Source organism: Hyposmocoma kahamanoa, unplaced genomic scaffold, assembly GCF_003589595.1.
Source record: "Hyposmocoma kahamanoa isolate Upper Pololo Valley unplaced genomic scaffold, ASM358959v1 182, whole genome shotgun sequence".
Taxonomy (NCBI): domain Eukaryota; kingdom Metazoa; phylum Arthropoda; class Insecta; order Lepidoptera; family Cosmopterigidae; genus Hyposmocoma; species Hyposmocoma kahamanoa.
Window position 1 is genome coordinate 6,839,078 of NW_020653713.1, and position 23,285 is coordinate 6,862,362.

The 23,285-nt window shown below is 36.6% G+C and overlaps 1 protein-coding gene across 17 annotated transcripts in view; it reads right to left on the minus strand.

Moving 5' to 3' along the window:
- Window positions 1–23,285, minus strand: part of LOC113226209 (voltage-dependent L-type calcium channel subunit beta-2) — a 240,524-nt gene that overhangs the window by 206,152 nt on the left and 11,087 nt on the right. For 16 of the 17 annotated variants that reach the window (XR_003310076.1, XR_003310074.1, XR_003310077.1 and 13 more), the window contains exon 2: window positions 2,988–3,146. The exons of the other annotated variant lie outside the window; for it this stretch is intronic. Coding sequence is in view for 12 of the 16 variants with exons in the window: in XM_026458759.1 (XP_026314544.1) it covers window positions 2,988–3,146 (159 nt within the window). In the remaining 4 variants the exon portion in view is untranslated. The remainder of the gene's footprint in view (window positions 1–2,987; window positions 3,147–23,285) is intronic. 17 annotated transcript variants of the gene reach the window in all.

Here is a 23,285-nt window from a genome sequence, read left to right on the forward strand (position 1 = left end):
AATAATATTATATCACGGTTTATTTCAAAGTTTTCTGTATGTCACTACAACTGTTTACAATGATAAAATAACTAATCTGTTAATTAAAATCACTGAATGTTTCAAGGTGATTATGTAATAAGCTATATATTTGTTTTGTGTACGGTAACTTTAAGTATGTAATTACTTGAAAAGCTATAATAGTAAAAATAAAATATCATACTTACATCTACAGCTTTTGTGGACAACTAAATGAGTGTAGTTCGATATCACACGGATACCCGCAACTAGATACATTTACGATGTACCGATAAAGGGAATCAATATCGAAATTATTTTCAAAACACATTATAATTTTTTTTTTAATTTCGTATTTAATTTTGCATGCGTTGAAACGCCTGTAACAATTATCTTTTTAAATCCCTAATGGTAACATCGCGCATCTGTTATTTTATAATAAATACTTGTAAATAAACCAGTATAAAAACTGCCTAATACAAAAGAAGTGTGACGTTACGAATTTCTCTATTGTTTATGAAATATTGTTTAGGAAATGAAACTATTTTTCCGGATTGATTGAGTCACTCACTCAACCGTGACCATGAGACCTGTATAAGGCCCGAAACGTTGGTTTGCTTGAAAAACATATACGCGATTTAAGTCCGGAAAAATAATTTCATTTCCTATGTGTAACAATCGCTAAGATACTCTACTCTATACTAAGATTCTCTATTGCATGTTATAGATCTTTTGTATTGAGTTTTTTCTCCGTAAGCAACAAATGTGAGAGATTTATGAAGCTTATCGTTAAAAAAAAGAAAAAGACTTAAAAAAAATAGTTTGAGAACCGTAGTCCCGCCGGTACTCTAGCATAAACAATGTCAGTGATTTTTATTAAAGTGTTCTCAATATAGAGGTAATATTATTACTTATGCCCATCCGTGTGTTTCTATGTATGTCCGTTTGTATGTGTACTGGGAGCGGTATCTGCGCTATGCGCGATAAATAAGTCGACGGACAGACAGAACGACTTTTATGTACATTTAGACAGCCGGACGAGGTCGAAATTTGGTCAATCTGTACTTGGTGACACGGATTGGGATGTTAGTCATATATTTAGAAATCGTTCTTGAAGAGTTTCGGAATAATGTTATCATTGTCATCGAGTTCTTAGGTTTTCGCGATTGTTACACATAGGAAATTAAACTATTTTTCCGGATTTAAATCGCGTATACTTGTTATTTCAAACAAACCGACGTTTCATCCCTTTACAGGTCGCATGGTCACGGTTGACATGGTCGGTTTGTTTGCAAAAACAAATATACCGTGGCTTAGTTGGTATAGCGTCTGGCACGGTATGCAAGAAGACGTCGGTTCGAATCCGACCGGATCGAAGGTATTTTTTCTGAGTGTTTTTTCTGTGTGTTCGATCTTTGTATTAATAATTATAACAAACTAGTGGAGTAATTTCACAACACTTGAAATAAAATCCTTCGATACGGCTGGATTCGAACCAACGTCTTCCAGCAAACTGTGCCAAACGCTATGCCAGCTAAGCCACAGAACGAACTAGCGGACCGTACGATTTTTTATGTGTGCTTGTTGCAGATCGCTTGTTTAAGATATTTGTTTGATTAAAATATTTATATTTTTTATGATATGGGGGTGCGTAGCTGGCGGCCTCAGCGTCAACTTCATGCATCAGAGCTCGAAAACCCATAGGCAGAACCTGATCAGATGTAAGGACGATAGCACTGTAGGATGTTTATATTAATATTATTTTTCTAATGTTTACATTTTTAAAGAACTTCTATAATCACATGGCGTAAATTCAAACCATCAAATTGTCTTCAAGCAAGTTTTCAACAGGCCAAAATAAGTACGACAGGGAAAATTTTAACTCAAAATTTTTTTTCCAGCACTATCAACGTTCGGTAGAACAATATTACAAAGATTTGAACAAAATCTTTGTAGCACAATGCTCTACTCATTGCAATAAACGAAACCAAAATTATTGTGTACAAAGTAAAATGGAAGAAATAATATTTACCCCCGTCTGGAACGTGTCACATACAATTTATTTGATTATTGGATACATTTCGGGAAGTGTACTCAGGTATTACATTATTTAATCCCAACCGCACCTTTTCGTCACGGGTTAATCAGACGCGGTGCCGAATTTCACATTTATATTGTAAATATTCCATCAACTCGCACAAACCAACGGCTAAGAATAGAAACGGCCATGCTGTGTAGTTTTTGTCATACGGAACAGTATCGTATAGGCGAGGCGTGTACTATCCCAGCCCACATTTTCACTTACCATCAGGCGAGATACAATACTTACATACAAAAAAGGTCTCTACAGAACCAATTCTATCTAAATAATGAAATCCAGATAAAAAGTCTAAGCTAAATCAACATTCTAACGTTTTCTCACGCAAGCAGTGTCAAGTTAAGCATAGGAAGAGCAAGACAGCGCTAACGCAAGCGATGCTCTAAAATTTAACCAGGTAACAGAAATTTGTGTGTAAGGCCTGTCCACACGGCGTAGCTTCACCGAGAGTATTAACACATATTTAACAGGCCGAATATGAACCATGTAATCGATCCTCGAAACGTTTTCACATTTTAAGAAAACTATTTAGACGCTTTTTATAGTAGTTTGAAGATTGGAACATCGGAACACTAGATCTATTTCTGTAAATATAATGATAAAATAACACATCAACATTTTCCAAGTGTCTTTCTCAATAAAGCATCTTTTTCAGAAAATATTGTGTGGTGTGTGACAAGCAATTCAAAAACAGAGCTGCTGAATACAATCAATTTTGAGGTTTACCATTACAACGCTCACTAAAAGGCGAAATTCAAGTACATGTAACGTAATAGTATCGAAAGAACATGTGACACTCCCAATTACAATTTTGAGGTAGGTTTAGTCGCCCTTTAGTGATGTTACAAAATGGCTCTAATTAGGAATAGACTAAGGGGTGCTAAGTACGAACCCAGTACGCGTTCAGGTCGGGCTGCAGCCGCGATTGTAGGTCGGGGTCGGAGAGCGCGCCGCGGCCAAACGCCGCTCCCCCCACGGCTGCTGTGCTTGCGCTGCCCGCCGACATCCGCGCGACTCGCGCCCGCACACCTCCCACCGCCCCCGCCACACCCTGCACATTACGTCATGCTAGTCCCGCCGCCTCTCCTCGTGCCACGATCACACTCCCGCGCTTCTTCTGCCACCGCATCACCGACTTCTATGGGACTATGGTACAACTGGGTTCCATGCTGTAGGTAAGGCTACGTAAACTTTAGGACGAAAATGTATCAAAATTGTCTCCAGCATCAGTTGCTTTTTATTTAAGACAAATTTGAATTCTGCTAAGTATTCTTCCTTTGTCAAGCAGTTGAGGCTAATTGGAAGTCTATCTTTCTACAAGTTCTTTTCTAATTCTAGGACTAGGTTGCATTCTAGGGTCTACGATCTACGTTCTAAATGCTTACCCAGGTTTAAAGTAGGGTGTACTTCACATTGGTGGGGTTTTATTAATTGGGAAGTGGAATTAAGGTCAAAGGTTATACAAGAAAGGTGTCAATGCATAGAGATAAATAAAGAAAATACAAAAACAAAATGGGGGCGTGTAAAACAACGTACATAAATTTTACTTGCAGTGTGGTACAAATCTATTGAGTGAACTACATGAGGTACAAAGGATAGGTCAGTGGTGAATTAGAACAGGGAAGTACACAATGTATAGATAAGTGGTAGGGTGTACATGCTAAAATTGCGATGCCAGCAGAAGCGCTGACGTGTGATCATGTAGCGTCTAGAAGCGGCTATATCTAGCGACTTACAACTAGCAAAGAGAGCAGAAGTCGGAAAGAGAAGAATAAATAAAAAGACAGTAGTAAATAAGAAATTGTAGCAGATTGAACAAACTTCTGCGCTCTCATGTTACGTCTGTAGAATTTAACGCCAATAACAACATTATGAAAATACAGTACAATATTCGATATGATTTTACGAGCATTTTATAATATTGTTGCACATGAAGAAATGTATTTATAACTTACTTCAATAAAAACGATGAAGGTTTATGTTTTAATTTAACAGGAACATTGTTATCAAACCCGTGTTTCTTCTAAATTTAAACTAATATAACAGACAAGAAAATATAGTCTAAATGAGAGGGAAAAGGCGACAATATTTTAACATCTGTCAAATTAGTTAAAAATCCCCATCACTGAATAAGTCTTAGAACAAGTTCAAATAAATAGGGAAATATCAAATAGATAGGGAAAACGTCAACAACATATTTATAGATATTTTAAATACCGATCGATGAACCTGACAATTATTAGATTCCGATAATTTGGCGAAGTCACGAGTCTCAAATCCGACCACGAGTATGGCAATAATGTGATTCACACGAATTCAAAATACCGAACGTTTCCGGAGTTTTAATGGTTTCCCGTGTGGGCGGTGAGCAGGCCATTGCGGTGCTAGGTACCTAGTATCTGTTTTTGATATAATCTCAAATGTTAATAGCAACTCTAATTCTTTTAAAGTACATCGTTGGAATGTCGCGATTTAATAAATCGATCGTGATTCTTAGAAAACAAATTTAATCGAAAATTTAACATTTGTTCGTTTTAAAGGTACAAATTCTGATACCAAGTTAAAACTTTTGAAGGTACCGCAAAATTCCATCTTTTATTAGTAACTCCTTAAAAGGTTTTTGTGTCTGTAACAAACACATAAGTTCCATAGCTGGTCACGAGTAGCTTGGAAGGATGCTTAGATCACAGATGTTTTCTGACTGACTTACAAAAAAAATTATTATCCTTGTAAGTTAACAATAGTAACTTTAACAATACAATCTGACACAAACAAATAGTTCATCCTTTAAAAGTCTTAAAAACAAAAAATGTTCATTACCAGCTAAACAAGTACATATAATTATCAAAAACTAGAGACGATGACACTATGAAACAAGTTTCTGTTACACACAAACATTAAATATATAAATCTGCGTAAACACCTTGGGCCGAACCCATGCGGTCATTACCATAGCATAAAAATGTTCGGGCCATTATTGCGCGCCATACGAGGTCGTATGTACAAAGATTCATTGCGCGTATTAGCTAGAGAGCGAATAAAAACCATTTTTGTGAGGCGATAGTGATGTGGCAATGTCGATGTAAATATAATTTACAACCATTACTAAATAATTTATTAAAAAGTAACAGTAGTCAATTGTGTTTACATTTATTGCGATGCCTCACAAATTTTTATTTGCTCTTTAGCTATTAGAATGTGCAATTTTGTACAGTGAAACGCACAGAAAGCTTGGCATTCATGTGGTCGTACATTTTAGGTTTGAATATTTAACAACAAACAACGATGGTACGAGTCACTGGCTGTAAATATAGCCAAGCATTTACTTCTATGCTTTATAGCTCTGTAGTTCATTATATCTAATATGTGGAAAATTTCCAACAATGACGCTCTAAAGAATAGAATAAACTGAAAACTGTATTTTTAAGACGGCTATCAAATTAGATAATCCGAAGATTGAATCATCACGCTCCATCCTTCCTGTCTACGTCATCCACGCGTATAAGTGTATCGATAACCGAGTTTGTGAATGAGGGGCGCGTCACTACGAGGAACCGGTATTGTGTTAATTGCGATACAGAATCGGTATCGCGATTTGAATATTGTTATTTATGGCGACGACACTTGCGCAGTTGCCCATCGCCGCTTAAATACACTATTTTTAACTTATACCTACGTCAGACCGGTGCCCATAATAGAGCTGCTTTATCGATCCAGAGAACTTTTAATTTAGACACAAATATCCTTACACTTAATTTTAGGAACTTTGTGATTTACACATTGTACAATTAAGTTATATATTTGTGTCGTCGTTCATTTAATAAAAATATTTTGTCTAAAAGAAGTTCGGTCTAATTTTGTATCTCTGTCCGTCTAGTCAGTCTGCTGACTAGCTGCAAAGCAGTTCACTGGTCATCCGTGGAAGCTGGACAAGACAATAAGCATTCCGGATTTGGTGAATATGGAAATGTTGTATGGGGGGTAAGTTCTCGAAAAATCAAAATGACCTGAATGTGATTTTTTTTTAATTCATCAATTAACTGCTACAAGTATGACACTATCACTGTCACTTAAGCTAATGATATGAATAATCCAGTAGTCAGTTGAAAATCACGACTTGTGATTTCATGTGTAAAACCATAAAATTACACAGACACAAAATCAACGTCAATACATTACGCCTTTTTTATACATTATTGTGATAAGTCGCACACGAAATCCCTCCCTCCCGCAATGGTCCCCCGCTGCGTAGGCGCAGCCGCGCTTAATATTCTTGACTTTTATGAACATTTCCTAACTGTACCCTCTCTCCGCCACTGTCGCCAGTTATTGCTGCAGGAATGTCGTTCTATTCAACTCTATCTAGACCAATATGACAACTCGACGATTACTGCATTATTTGAAATAGGCTCATTTTTAACGGGTTACTTTATCGAAGAGATGTTAAAAATTAAAGATAGTAGCAGATTATCAAATGCAGAGATTTATACAGCCACTGTATACAAAGAGTCGGTAACAAAGAATAACTAAAAAATGTAAACAGACACACCAACTTAACGTTAGTTGTGCCTATAGGTATGCATATCATAACATTTCGGAGAATGTATTTAATTTATTTGCTCCCAAAAACCTTTAACGAGATCTCATTTTACGACTAGCCAAGCCGTCGTAAATGAAACAAAGAGCCGTTTACAGATATTAGTATTTTAGTGGCATTGCGCAACCGACAAAGGTTAAACTTAAAAACAAAAAAATATGGCCGCCATCGCCTCGCCCGTCCGCAAATAACAATACCCAGCCACCAACCTTCTAATAAAATAAAAAAAATATCCTTTTTGTATTTTTTCGAGAGTTTTTTTATAGCCATGCGTACAGGTACAATGCAAGGAATCATGACTGCTAGATAAATGGACTATGGCTTTGGGGTAAGTGGAAAAAACGAGCCTTCAATTTAGATGGCGACTCAGGCGCATAAAAACGAAAGTGCTTCGATGGCGTTATCATAGGAATACTATTGACGGATTTATTGGACATGGCGTACCTACTTTTATGAAACAAAATGACAATAATGATTACTCACGAGTTTTCCAAAGAATCTTATTGTTCTTTTATTAACACACGAAGTTCAACGTTGATACTTTACAACAATGCACACACTGAAGCACAAGTTTCTCAACTACCAAATTGCGTTAAGTAACAAGTATCTTCAAAGGAATTCAACTACGTGTAATTAACTAATACAAGCACGTACAACGTCAACTTTTCTCACGAGTAAAACAGAAGAATGCCACATCCATCGCACCCCCACAGAAGCGCACATCGATGGAGGTGCAACAAAAGGTAGATACGGTAACGAGATATATTTTTTGTGCACGAGCATCACAACCCCGCGCCCCGCTAGGGTTGCGCGGGAAGTAAATTGGAGGAGAGGGATATTAATGTCATAGGGCCGTATTCCAGAACTCTACTCAATACTCAAGTCAGGACTTGAGCAGACTTGAGTATGATTTCAAGCACTGGAAATACGACCCTAATGGCAAGAACTTGAGTATGATTTTCTGTGCTCACTGCAATACTCAAGTCCTGATTTGAGCATTGAGTAGAATTCTAGAATACGACCCATGCCAAGTCATGTATTTCTTATCGAGTTTCTGTACGTATCATACGTATCGAGTACTCGTACAAACGAAGGTGTAAAGTCAGGTCAGGCAGGTGGATTCCACTTCGTAACCACTGTACCTTTCCATTGTGTCTTTAGCAGGTATATGTCATATTCTTGCATCGATACACACATACGAAATACATATAACAATATCGATAATTTATGAAGGTGGTCCGAGTGTATGTGAGAATTCGCATTTCAAATAAGATGCTATATAGTGACTTTTTCGAAAACCTCATAGTTTTTTTTAGTTTGTTTGAAGAAGTTTAGAAGTTACATGCCTGTACTAAACAGATAAAATGACTAGACTTAATAAAATATTAATGAATGAGTATTTCATTCATTCATTCAAATAATTTATTCACATAGTTGTAATAAATTAAATTCCCGAAATCCTAACTAAGATTCAACTAAATCAGTGGATGGTAAATATCTCAAGCGTGTCCAGCAGTACAGGTGTCTTGGCGCTTGGGTTAATGAAGCATGGGACTCGGACCAGCAGATAATCGTCAAATCGTCTTTCATGAAAATGGAGAGAGCTGTGCTGCCGAAAACATTGCATACAACAAATCGACATCCTCCACTGTTATATCTGGCCAATCGTTATGCAAAGCATGGACCATCAAAGAAGAAACCAGACGGCGTCTCGATGCATTCGAGATGTGGTGCTACCGCCGCATGCCTCGTATCAGCTGGTTGCAAAAAGTCAAGAACGAGACAGTACTCCTGTGCATTAACAACTCACGCCAGCTGATGCGGACCATAATCAAGAAGCGCAAAATCACATATCTCGTGGTTCGCCACTGTAGATACCGACTGATTCAACTTATAATGATGGAAAAAGTTGAAGGCAAGAGACGCGCTGGAAGACGTAAAAAGTCACAGTTACGCAACATAAGGGAGTGGACCGGAGTCACGAGCGCAGAAAAATTGTGTCGTATGGCCTTGGACAGGGACAAATTTGCCATATTGACGGCCAACCTTCACTAGTGGCGAGGCACTTTAATAAGAAGACAATAACGATAACTCCAATGAACACTACGCAACCTTTATTTCTTGGCCAGTTTCTGTTATTTTTGTAAGCGACCATATTTATTTACTAATATATATATATATACATATTATGCTCCCCGAATTTTGTGAAACAAAATAAACAAAAAACAAAATTCGCAAAAAAATAAAAAAACGAATTTTGCAAAAAAAAACAAAGAAACAAAAAACTATCTGATAATTACATATCTGTTAAGCCATTTTTTGTGATATCATGTGACGGGACGAACAAGTCGTGCGCCTGGTGATAAGCAATAAGCCTACTCATAACAGTTCCGGCGGGAGCTTTCATCGCAAACATCCAAGAGACACTGCCACTGCGCCTGTCGTCCCTAGACATAAAGTTGACAAGTCCTGTGAGCTAGGCGGTAGAAATTAGCATGGCGGCTTCCCTGGAATAGCTCTTTCACAAGGAGCTACCGCTACAAAAATTACCATTACCATTTTCTAATGCGCAATAAAAATCATTCATTGTTTAATTTTGCCATAAATGATTTTTAATTAAATTTAAGCCATATAATAAATGAAAGTAATTGCTGCCAATTATTACATCATTTAGGGCTAACTATCAACTGGATCGTGGTCAATAAGCAAATGATTAACCTACAAAATTTAATCTGAAAGGAAATGGGAATTTACTGTATCGTCCCTTTTCGGTCACTGAACATGACATTTTTGTCGTAACCAAGACGTACGACGTCATTCTACTTTAAAAGGCTCTCAAAATTCTTCAGCAAACGTTGTATATAATTTTTGTGTATAAAATATAACTCCAGATGAAAAAAAACTTTATTGCCAAAAAAAGGTAGGTACAGCGATGTGCCTAGCTCCCAAACTAGGCTCCCTTGTACCATGGGTAGCTAGTCTCACATTACCGGGTAAAGACTCTTAACGGAGGTGGTTGGTGGCGATTAATCAGAGCCCAGTTCTTAAATACTAAGAGGAAGATTTAACCCATATCCTTAATGTGACAATTCAACATGTGGTCAAACTTCATAAGTACTTTTATAACAAATAAGTCATAAAAATAACACCAGTAATGGTTCGAATAGAGTGTTAAGCGACACGCTGCTTCACAGCAGTTGCAGTGCCACTCTGAGCTTCATATCGCAAAGATCTGAGAGACACTGCCACCGGACCTGTCATCCTGTGAAGTAAGTTGACAAGTCCTATATATCTGGAAATTAACTAGCACCCTTACCCTTCAAAACAGGAACACATTAATGCTCACATTACAGCTTGGCGGCAGAAATAAGTAAGGTGGCAGTAACTCCCTGGACGAATCCTTTCACAAGAAGCTCTACTGCTAGTAAGTATTTAAGACTTGAAGATCAAAGAAACTTACTTTATAGGAGATATAATGGACTTCTAAGGTTATCCTTTCTTACAATAATGTACGTAAGTCGTACCCTGGGTATAATAAAGCTACATGTGATCATACGTCATTTGGTGGTAAACGACACGCCTGTCTTTAACATTTGCAGTGCCACTCAGAACTTTAAATCGAAAAGATCTGTGGGGCAATGCCACTGCGCCCGTCACCCTGAGACATAAGTTGATAATTTCAATGTGCCTAAATTCAAAACATAAACGCAATAAAGTACTACTGACGCTCTACTGCTACTAAAAATTGTGTAAGTGTGAATTTTATAATTCTCATATTTATGTATAATCGTAAAAAGATACCGACTAATTTCGTTCATAGAATCTTTATCTCTCCTGAACAGTTGTTACGTTCGCAAATATGGCCTTATTACGACAAGGCTACAAGCTCAAATTGTCAACCGAACATGTGTTGCTCTGACAATTTTTTATATTGCTACTTACTACAGTTAGTTAGGAGTACAAAATAACGTATGATACAAATTGTGACAAAAGTGAAATATACAGACGAAGTTAAAGAGACGCAAAATGTGGTCGGATCGTGTGATGGCGCGTGCAAGGAATTTTAATACAGCGGGAGACGCGCCCGCGCAGCTAGGGTTGTCTCGAGCATCACTGTATCTACTGTTTGTTTGGATAAAGTTGAACACTTTGAAGATATGTGAAAGTTATGTTAAGTTTGTATTATGAACACATAATTAGCGTAATTAACTTTTTTTTTTAAATATACATTTTTTGCCTCGTAATTTCGTGAAATTGCCTAGTTTTCTTGAACTCGGTTACCGGCAAGTGCCGCAACCGGATTCATCCCCTAGTTTGCCACGCTTAGAGGTGGAATATTTTATTCAAATTTAAATGGAACCAATACTGAGGTATCCTCTTTCCAACAAAAAGAAATCACCAAAATCGGTTCACAAATCGCGTAAAGTACATCCAAAAAGATAATGCAGCCAAATTGAGAACCTCCTCCTTTTTCAAAGTCACGCTGTTCAGACGCTGCAGTGTTATTTTCATTGTATTTAAACAAATAATATACAAGTTTCCTTTAAAAAAATTAAGAATGTAAAAAACATTACGTAATTAACTTTTTCGTTAAATATTCAAATTTATACTCTAACGAGAAAATAACCAGCATTGATTGTCAGTAGTTGCCAGCAGCAGTCGCCCTCTACACGCTATGTCACAGGAAGATACTTCCATGGAGAAAATTCTTAGGAGAGGTAAAAATATTCTTAATATTTTTAAGGTAATTATTATAAACCTTAAAATTAAATTGTTATTGCCATATACCTATCTCCGTCTAGTCGTTCCCTCATATCTGAGGATCGTAGTCAGGTCCGTGACTACTTCTTAAGCGTGCGTTCTACCTCCATCCGTTTCTATCCAACGCGTCCCTTACGACTGTGTGCAAAATTTGGAGGACATTGAGTCATTCACCTGGACTTTATAATCGCTTTCTTCTGTGTATTGCAATATAGAAGATATTTAAAAGAAAAAAAACGATAATTAACCGACTTCAAAAAAAGAGGAGGTTCTCAATTTGACTGCATTTTTTTTGGATGTATGTTGCCGAATAAACCGATTTCGATGATTTTTTTGTTAGAAAGAGGGTTCCTCGGTAGTGGTTTTCTTTAAATTTGAAGAAAATATTCCACCTCTAAGGGTGGCAAACTACCTCTAAGGGTGGTAACCTACTTCAATCAAGTTTGGGAAATTGATCTAATTTCACGAACTTTTGAGGTCGATTTTTTTAGTACTCTGTACTGAGATTATATTACACATATATTCAATACAAATGTAATGTAAATTTAGCTAGTAAATACTTTAGCTACTGTCCCTAATAATGTGTCTGTAATAGCAATCTTGGTGAAGGATAGATGGCGCTATTTATAATAAATTAAAATTTATCACGTATTTTTAACAATGATAAATAATGGTAAAATGGCAACGTTACGTTAATTTAGAGCAAAAAAAAACTCGCATTCGACAGCCCTGGATCGCACTGTATTGCAGGTACCTCTTATCGCGCCATCTTTCCACTCCGATTATTTATTTCTACCAAATCCTTACAAACATAACTTAACACAGCACATAATGTTACTTCCCCTCTTATAACAAGGTTAATAAGACTTGTAATAACCGCATGCAGTGTGGTCGTAAGGGCAAGAGTGGAGGCTTTGTCGCAGCGTGACGTTTCATTAGAGCTTCGAGATTAACTTATTAAAGCACTGCGAGCTGCTTATTTTTGGAATTAACCGTAAGTTATGATTTACAGCAAGCGAGGACGAAAGTCTGACCCGTTTTTGCAATTTAATTTAATTTTGGTTGATCAATCAGTGTGTGTGTATTTGAAATTAATATTCCTTTGTCTTATTACTATTACACTATACGTTTAATCTTTTAAACAAACAAAACAAATATTCAGTAATATCAAATATTCAAACAAATATATATAAAATAATGTCTATTGAATATTTCATGTAAGGCATATAAAGAGATTAATATATTCGAAAGAACAAAAGACTATATTTAATACTTTGAAAAACGAACTGGATCGCAAAATTTGCCGAGTGCTTACAAATCAGTTGTTTTGGCACATGCGCGTTGAGCACCTGCTGCTGCGACAGCGGGTCGATAAGACGCGGGCATTTAATCGCTAATAATGACAATTATCGCGTGCGCCGGCGCAGCCGCCTGCCGCCGAGCGCGAAGGTGACCTGTCGAGCATTTGTGTTGCCAGTTTTATTATTTGACGAAAAGTCTGTAAACTATCGACAAAAATTTAGTTTCAGAATGCCCTCAAGGTAAAAAGTGTGTGAAAAGGATAAGAAATATGCAGCATTTAAAAATGATTTGAATCATAGAAAGAATCACGGAAAAAAGTAATGTTGACTAAATGTTTATTCCTAGTTTATTGTACTCGTAGCTAGTGACAAAAGTACAGTGAATAAAAACGAAACTCTCAATATCTAAATTGTGAGGAAGTCTATTAAAAATCTAATAATTTTGTATATACGAGGAAGATGTTGGTATCCCGATGCAAATTGCAATTGTTCCTTGGTAGGTCTCAAGGCCGGGAGGGCGGCGCGGCTGCTCTTGTTTTTGTTGCGTCGGCGCAGCGGCAGTGTTCGCGGGGCGAGAAGGCAGGCGGCAGGGGAGAACTGCACCGAGTCAAGGGCACCGTGACCCACTTCCCGCGCACTCCACTCCGCTGCCGCCGCCGGCACGTGGGGTACCAGGTGCCAAAAGCCTCTCTTTGAAAAGCCGAAAAGCCACTTGCTTTACAAGAAAAACTGCTACAAAAATAATCAACTAAAATAATGTTTTAAACGCTCTCAATTTAATCTTATTAGCTTATTATACTTATTGTGAACTAAATACATAATGTGATTTGGTCGTTGAACGATTAACTCGGTGTAATACAGAAATATTATTTTAAGTCATTTATACTCGATTCAGCATATCGATTAAAATCTGCATTTATTGTATTCTCTGTGGTAGGACACATCTTGATTCGAATTTGTACTAGTCAGTAAGATTAATACGAAATAAAAAAGAGTTAATACTTGATTAGTGTTCCCTTGATAGGAATAATCTCCTAAAGGTCCTAGCAGTGATATATTTAGCTTACAATCTGGTTTGAATACTATGTGCATATGTAGACGTGACTTCATTAAAATAAACATTTGTTCATCAACAGCGACGACGGTGAGGGGCGCGACGCTCATCCGTAATCATGACCGATAAACTGCGTTAACGTAAATGAAGCACGCCGTAAAACTGCAACGCAATCACTAATTGACTAGATTTGAATTACGATTTTCCTGAAAAAAGAGCTGCCTTTTTTGATCTGCCTTTTTAAGATCGCGTCAAGAATTCATCTCTACGTTTACAATAAGCACGGTCCAAAGTCTAGTAATATGTGAAGCTTTGACGACCTCAATGATGGCGTGGTGTGCATACTGGTTTTCCACCATACAAATATTTCTTCCGCCCTGGGACTCCAACCCGGGAGCTCTGTGGTAACCGTACGGCCACGAAAACAGGCAATGATTGTCACTAGTGGCAGTGATCGTTCCGTGATAAGAAACCCGTAGTTAACTAGTGATAATCATTTTTATAGTTGTCTTATAACGGTCATGGTTAACACTATAAAACCAAACGCTAAAACACGACACGTCGATCACACTCTCAAAAATTACGAAATCCGAAGTGTTATTTTTGGGTAGCTGACAAAATAATAATTATAAAATTTTTATTAAAAAAAAACCGACCTGGGAAGTTTGTGGAATGACATCTATTTACAAAAAAAACACGGATTCATCCCCTAATTTGCCACCCTTAGAGGTGGGATATTTTCTCCAAACTGGAATGGGACCACTACTTGGGTATCCCCTTTCCAACAAAGAAAGATTCATCGAAATCGATTCGAAAATGTCGGACTATTCGCGTAACAATCACACAAAACAAAATGCAGACGAATTGTATCCTGCTCCTTTCTTGTAGCCAGTTAAAAATAAAACAACATACGAAATAAAATTGAAACATGTCATTTTTCTTATCAAATTGTTTTTTTTTTCTATATTGGGTTGCCCTAAAAGTCCGTGCGCTATCGAAATATGAACGAAAAACATTTAAAAAATAAATACCTAAAAAGATCAATTATAGCTTATTATTGGCTACGTTGATCTAAAATCTTTTGCCATCTTTCGGGTTAATTTTAGAAACCCTCCTATCTTTACTATAAAAGAGGCGATGAAGTTCGTGTCGAATAAATATTCTACAGGAATTTCATCGCGCTCAGAGGAATTTAAATGTTGTTGCCTAGAAAATAGAATTCAGATTCGCCATTAATGTACGTGAAAGCGTAGTAACTGGGCGGTAGCCGCGCGGCTGCTGTGCGAATATTTTCGCGTCTTGTAACTGGGCGCTTAGAGTTGTTTGATGATCTCTTCATTACGAAAATCGTGTCTATTTCAAGAATTTTGATTAGACCGAAACAAATGAAAATCTGAAGGATCTATGTATATCGGGCGAATACGGTGAATGAAGTAATACACCCCAACCCAACTTTTTTTTTTCAACCCAAAATTAGTTATAAACTTAAAACTTTCGCACCTATTCTTAAAATGCGATCTAAAATATTACTATCACAATATAACATTTTAAATGAAAAATATTCTTTTTATTCATTTAAAGTTTGGAAGTGGCAAAAACCGCACGGACTTTCTGGTTCATTCATAATTTAACTCTAGACAAATAGTATATGTACAGACAACAGAACATCAAGTTACACATTAACGGATCTTCTTCCGTTGCACTGGAGACGATATTCGAACAAAACTGTTGAATGTTGGTTTCTTGTTATTACAAAATAATTGTTAAATCTATTTTGTCAATATCCGAAAAATTACTTTGCGAAGTATTTCTTTTCAAAAAAAAAAGAAGGTGGCCAACAAATAGGTACCTCAGAGTCGGTTTATAGTCTTACGCACAGCACTTCCGTGTTATAAACTCGTACTTGCAAGAACTTTATCTATGCACTAACAGATGAACTGTAAAACTCGTAGGTACAAATGCACCAGGAATACACAAGCATGTCCACCGTCAATTTTTATAGAGGTAACGTAGAACACTTTTCACAGGTCTGTGTTAAAATATTCACGTTCACTTATATTCCCACAGCTTATAATTATGGCTGGCTAATAAGCAATTAGATGTTAGTGAAGACGGGCGTAAAAGCTATAAAATTTGATATTCGAAATGTAAAGATCAGTCATCTCGAGACTGTTTTGAGACGACTGATCTTTATGCTTTTAACTACATTTTTCAGCGAATAAATATCTTGTATTCTTGTCATAGTAGCGCGGTTTGCATGTGTGCGCGCCCGCCGTGTGCCTTATACGGACACACACATTCGCATAAATTCGCGATGTATTCGCATTGCATAGCGCTCCGCTGATCATCACACGCGCCTTTCATAATTACGTCAATGTGTGCGTTCTTACTCGGACGCGGCGTGCGTGCGATGTGTATGAATAGAGTTACCATACATGTCTTATTGTATTATGACATAACACTGACGTCAATAATTTCTTAGTCGGGCTTTTTTTACGATACAACGTGACGGAACGAATAAGTCGTGCGACTTGTAGTAAGTGACACGCCTGTCCATAACAGTTGCAGTGTGATTCAGAGCTTTAAATCACAAAGATCTGAGGGGCACTGCCATTGCGCCTTATACACATAAGACATAAGTTGGTAAGTTCCATATGCCTGTAATTTCACCAGCTCCCTTATCCTTGAGAACCGTTGCTCACATTACTGTTTGGCGGCAGAAATAAGTAAGGAGGCAGTACATTACTGGACGAACTCCTACAAAAAGAGCTTTACTTTAGCTTCTGCGTATATTACCGTTTTGTAGTTCTGAGCACCACGAAGGTATTTTGATCAACGTACATATATGTTATTCGGGATACTAAAAGTTATTTCGGCACTATGATCTATCTGAATATTAATTAAATCTATGCCTAAAGCTCAATAAACATGCGTCGGCGCAGAGTAATGCACCACACGAGGGTTCAGCCACGTACTTATGCCATAAATGTAATAAAATAGAAAACTTTTAAATGACTGCATATGGTTACATTATTGTGTAATTATACGATATTTATAAACGAACAGTCTTAACAGTAATTTAAGTCTGCACAATGTATACATTGCTGAAATTGGTGTACAGACAATAGCATGTCAAGCTTCATACTTTGGACTTTGGGCCGTTCTTATCGTGAGCTCAGTAGAGTTGAGTTTAAACGCTAAGTATCGAATTTGACGTGCTGTTTACCTTGTATAAAAAAACAAATATTTTTAAGGCGTACTAAAATTTTTGTATGTGATGCTTTTGACACGCTAATAAAAAAATCTTTCGTAGATATGGCAACTTATGTATTTTGCACTTGCACTTTTTAACTTACTACCAAATACAGATCTAAACATTACAACAAAAATGTAAAAGTTTAATTTTGGCAAATTTATGACGTTTTGTAAAAGTCATGGAACAAAAGTTGTTGTTAACGATGTTACTCGTAGTAATGTAGCCCTGTCAACTTGTTAATATTTTACAAATGACTTTGTTTTTTTCCATTTAACATCAGGTGGAATATCGCGTATAAAAAATTATAATTCGATGTTAATATTGCACTATTGGTGACAAGCACTGACCATGTAACACGTCAATAAGCCTACATCGACAAAATTACAACTTTCCAGGAGAGAGGATTATAGGTTCTAGTTAAAGAAATGTTTGATGACGTGCTACTGTAAAATAGAAAGTATTGTGGACAGCCACCCATAATAAGACTGTCGGTTAGAGAAATTTATTTGTTTGAAAAGGTAAATTTATAGCATTCGCAAAGAGTATATTACAAATGAACCAACAATAGTTTATATGCCGATAATAAATAAAAAAGCGACATTTAATTACCATTCCGGCGACGACACGACAAAGCGACGATCACGAAACGTGCTCATCTAACGGGACACGCTATAACAAACACTATAAAAAGCTATTACAACACATACTTTTACATTTAAATTTTAACGTCGTTCGAAAGTAGAACAAAGAATTTAATTTTAAATAGTATTAATAATTGAAGTGCTTGTAAATGAAAGCAGTTATTTATATTCGCTAATAAACCACAGAGATATATTGTAGTCCAACGTTATAAAGAAAACCGCATTTGGCGCCCGTAGTCGAAAACAAAACAAATTCGATTTTTTTTTATTTCAAATACAGAATAATGAACACCATGGCCGGTTTAATTAAGTACTTAAAGTATGTCCCATAAGTATTTTTCACATTTAGTAGCAGTAATTGGAAAAGAGTTCGTCCCGGACAGCACTGTCGTCTATTTTTGCCGCCAAGCAGTAATTACTGCGTTCCAGTTTTGAAGGGAAGGAATGTTGGTGAAACAATAATAATAACGCATGCAATCGTCGCCCAGCACTAGCGAAACTGCTGGTGCCATGGACACACATAGAGAACCACAAATTACACTCAAACTCAAGAAGGAAATAAATGTAGGCCATACTACTACTTCTCCCGGTCTGGTAATAGAACCCGGGTCTTCTGCGTGGCAAGCCAGCACGATAACCATTTGACCACGGCGGCAGTTATTATATTATTGTTAAATTACAGGCACATGAGACGTATCAACTTACGTCTCAGGGTGACGGGCGCGTCAGTAGCAGTGATCTTTGATCTTTGCTATTTAAAGTTCTAAGTGGTACTGCAATTGCAGTTCTATGGACGTCATAGAACACTGGGCTCCCTGTGTATTCCTCACCACCAGGCGCACGGCTTGATCGTCCCGTCACTTGGTATTATAAAAAACTATACTCCTGCTACAAAATCAGATAATGTAACAGTAATGTCCAATTCATTCTTTCCGCGTGTCTTTATTTGAACTGCATAAACCTAAGCTTATTTAAGTGGAATAAACAGTGTCACCGTGTAAATGATACACCATAGACAGAAACAAATATTTAAAAAAAACGAATACAAACATTATTTCAGTTTCTATACGGCTCTTTTAAGAAAGCATATTTCAAATCCGAAAGAACATCGAAGAAAACTCGTTTGAACATAATAATACGAAGCCATATTCAAATGCAAGCTCCAAATAAATTCGTACTTGTACAGAAGTAAGTTTAAAGTGGACATTGTGTTCGGTTAAAATACGATCGATCGCCTTAGACCGTATGGGCGTTATGAATAATGCACTCTATGGATATATTTAAAGATCATACTATAGATATGTATTGTAGATAGACAAATATACCGTATAATGGTGAAACAATTATCCCAATGAACAAAACATTAAACAAGTACTAATAATAAAAATAGATTAAGATTTAGGGTAAATCAGTTAACGATTGAGACTCTAAAGTAACATCATTAGAACTTTTTTATTTAAAAAAATGTCCTCAAATGTAGGCTTATCCACATTCCCTGCGTTTGTTACATCTATATTCCAAATTTTAAGGAAATCGGTTAACGGAAGGTGGGCGAAATCGAACATACCGGATTCATCCCCTAATTTGCCAACCTAAGAGGTAGACTATTTTCTTCAAATTATGCACTAACATCCCATACGGCATTACTAGTTTACTCAGAGAACTAAAATTACTACACATTAATTTGCTAAAAGCTCATTATTTTTACAAGGACTTAACTCACTTTTACAATGAACGACACAATTTATATATTTAAAATAAACATTACAGCTCCCATTGCGTGCACTTAAAGCATGGTTTACAACATACAGCTGGATACGTATTAAATAAATCATAAGCATCTTATGCAAGCATGTAAATAAACCTGCTTTCTCCGACAAAGACAGCCCCTGGTCCCGTTGAATGGGAGGCGTAACGACTAAATGTTCACATCCCGCGGGATCCTACCGGTCCTGTGGTTACCGCTTATACGCACGATCCCGTTCGGTGCGTACGCGCACGCACCGCTACGCACTGCCTGCTACGGTATATACCGCTACGATACAATTTTTAGGAAACTTTGAACCATATTACTTAGGTATAGGGACTATTTTTAATAATAAAAGAACGTAACAGCTATCTATTATACGAGTAGCTATATAGTATATAGATATGATGTAACTGGTATTTTCAACCTTATGCTTAACAAAACAATGTAAACAGATGCCTGTGATGTTGTCGAACATGTTCATAATTGCTCATTTGAATACAGCTCAATATATACAGGGTATATTATACCGATATTTGATATATTACTATGTAGGAAATGAAACTATTTTTCTGGATTTAAATCGCGTATAGGGTTAATGTTAGACATAACTGGTTGATGACTGTACACCTCAGTGAACCGTGACCAAGGGACCTGTAAAGGGCCCGAAATGTTGATTTGTTTGAAAAAACAAATACACGCTATTTAAATCCGGAAAAATATTTTCATTTCCTACATGTAACAATACAATCGCGAAAACCTAAGAACTCGACATATTACTGTTTTTTTTTTATTTATACAATTCACTTTTATTTTTACTTGTAAAATTTGGCACACTACGTCTCCCTCTCCGATTAGCTTTCCTCTACCTCAAAGGTTGTCTGGAAGATATAGCTCTTAGCGATAAGACCGTCTGTGCTCACATTAGTTTTAATTTGTTTATGTACTGTTCTTGTTCTTGTGTGTGAGCAGTAAAATGTTTATCTATCTATCTCCAACACCATCCGTATCGATATTCTGGCGGCCTTTCACATCGCAGCTTGTACTCACTATTGGGTGTACTGACAAATATGGCCGTCTACACATGGAGCCAAATAAGGTATTAAAATAATGAATATGATCATAGTGTGGACGGTTTACTTGCGTATTTGCCTATTTGGCTCCTTTGATAAAAAAAAGCGACCAGCGCACAAACAACAATGCGAAGTGCCACCATTAAAAAGTATCCTTAATACCGTAAAGGCGTTGACGGCCGGATAAACTATATAGAGTCTCCTAACCAAACCACTTGAGCGAGCTTCATAATCCCAAGATCCTTGCTACAGAACGTCATCACTATAGTAGAATCGTACGTAAAGCTATTGAAATTAAAAAACACCGTAATTTCAACCGAGAAGACGGTTTTAAGATTTCATCGTCATGGGATCCAGTTATCAGCAAATGTAACGACATCAAGTATCGCCCGACAAGTCGCCGGATGTCGTGAGTGTTGTGTGTCGGTCTAGTGAGAACCCTAGTGCCCAAATAAATAATGAAGATCATGTGTGGATTGTTAGAAAAACTCGCACGGCTAGAAGATGCTGACACCCGCCTCTTCAGTTCCTTCGAGACCATGGACGTGGCAATACGTCCGAAACAACAAGGTAATTAAAATATGTTTTATACGTGATTAAGTCTCGAATAAAAAATCAAATAATGAGTTTGTGTCTATGATTGTGCGGCCCTGTACTTCAATATAGAACATAGTAGCGGTACTTAGTCTTAGAAATACTCAAGCGGATTCTCATACAACCCTACCATCAGTGAAAAAAATTCAGTCAAAGTCAAAGAATCATTTCTTCCATAGGTACCATAAATTTACTCTTGAAAACGTCACTTTTAAGTTACTGCTCGTTCACTACGCTAACTTGTCTGAGAAGAACGAGCAAGAAACTCTGGGGATTGCTGTTTTCAAATAAATTTGCTAAAAAATGCTATGGAATGCTCTTTGAACCAAATATGTGTAGAATCTAGAGCCATGTCGTCTGCCATACATATTTATCTAACACGTCATCTTCAATTTTGTAATGACTTATCAAATCAAATATTTTTAATGTACTTTATAAACAGTAAATTATGAACACCATATTTGTTGCCACGGTATGATTTTTCCCGGTTTCCAGAACTGATACCCGTTCCAGAGACACAATTGACTGGCCAACGGCAGATAACAGCTTTGAGAACAAACGCATCTCTTTACCCTTCGTTGTCGACTACACCCATCTCGGTTTATTGCTTGTCACTCATTTTTATGAAACGAACCACATTTACTGTATTTTCCTTAAACATGCTCTGGTATGTGTGCATTACTTTCAAAAAAGACATTGACTTACAAATAAAAAAAAGAACACGAAAAGTTTGTAATTTATGGACCATGCGATTTCTTCCCGGCCAAGGCCAGTCCACTTCTCCAAACTTACATATTTAATATTTAATTACCGATGAAATGTGATTGTGTTTGTTTTGTAATTAGATGTTTTGCTGTTTTTACCACACCACCGAATTGAACAGCACGGCATTGTTTGAGATATTATCTTTATTACAATAAATACAGAATATTCTTTGGAATATACGGAGATGTACACACAGGTCAGTAGTTGGCCTGTCTATATTTCAGTGCAAACGAGTCTAATCTCGTTGATATTTATAACAACTGTATTGCTAATGTGTTACCAGGAATAAATGGCCCTTATTTCGTCTCTATTTCTGGATATATACTCGATGCAATAAATGAACTATGTAAATAGGCTAAAGAAAAACTCATACAGCCAACTACCAAGTGTTCGGAATTACATCGTAATTTTAACGTATTTTTTTATAAAGTGCGGTAAAATAAACTGTTTAAAGTGTTTTGATATTCTTTTCTGCTTTTTTGGTTTGACCTTTTTTCTATGTTCGTCGCGAAAATAAGTTTTAGTGAGAAGGGCGATAACGAAAATGCCTGCAGATACTATGTCAAACGTTACTTTTAATTTTAATTAACATTTTTTTACTTATTTTATAATACATCTTCTTCTCTTTGGTCTTCTATTATTTCCTCACATTGTTTGAGAAAATTACTATATAAGCCTCGACGGGAACGGGCATTGATTGACTCGTATTAATGCTAACTCATACACGTCCGGCAATCCCTTACTTCCCGGCCTCTGCAATAATGTACTATAAATGTGAAGCCGAAAACGAACCATTTTCGTTTTTATTATAGCTGTTATAAGCACTAATAATCTAATTCCCATGAAGTGGGAAAATAATACGAAATCGTATCGTGGTAAGGAACCTGTAACTAGTAATAATCGTTTTTTGAATAACCGCTAGTCATAAAATCAATAAAAAAATCCAGTTCGGTTATAAATATTTTAATTTAATATTATTGTTGGAGAACTCTAAACTCAACATTATTTTTAATTAAAAAATATATCACTACAATAAATCTAGACAATTCTGACATATAGAGAAGTTTGTTATTGATTTTGGTGCTATAATGTGCACGATAATTAATTCCGGTGCCTGCATTATTTTAAACTTTATTCGTCTAACGGAAACCAACTCTTCTTATTTCTCCAAACACGATGTCCACATCGAGCACAAGTGCGGTATAAATTTAAACTAAAGCCAATAATTTACTCGCGACTTGTTTAATTTTAATTAACTTCAAAGCCGCGCACTCAATGTATCGTGGCTTCATTATCAAAACGGCGATGCGCACGCGCATTAAAAGAACATCGGAATAAGAACAAAACACACTACATTAGAATACTTTTGAATCTTCATACTATTGAGGAAAGGGGAAGATT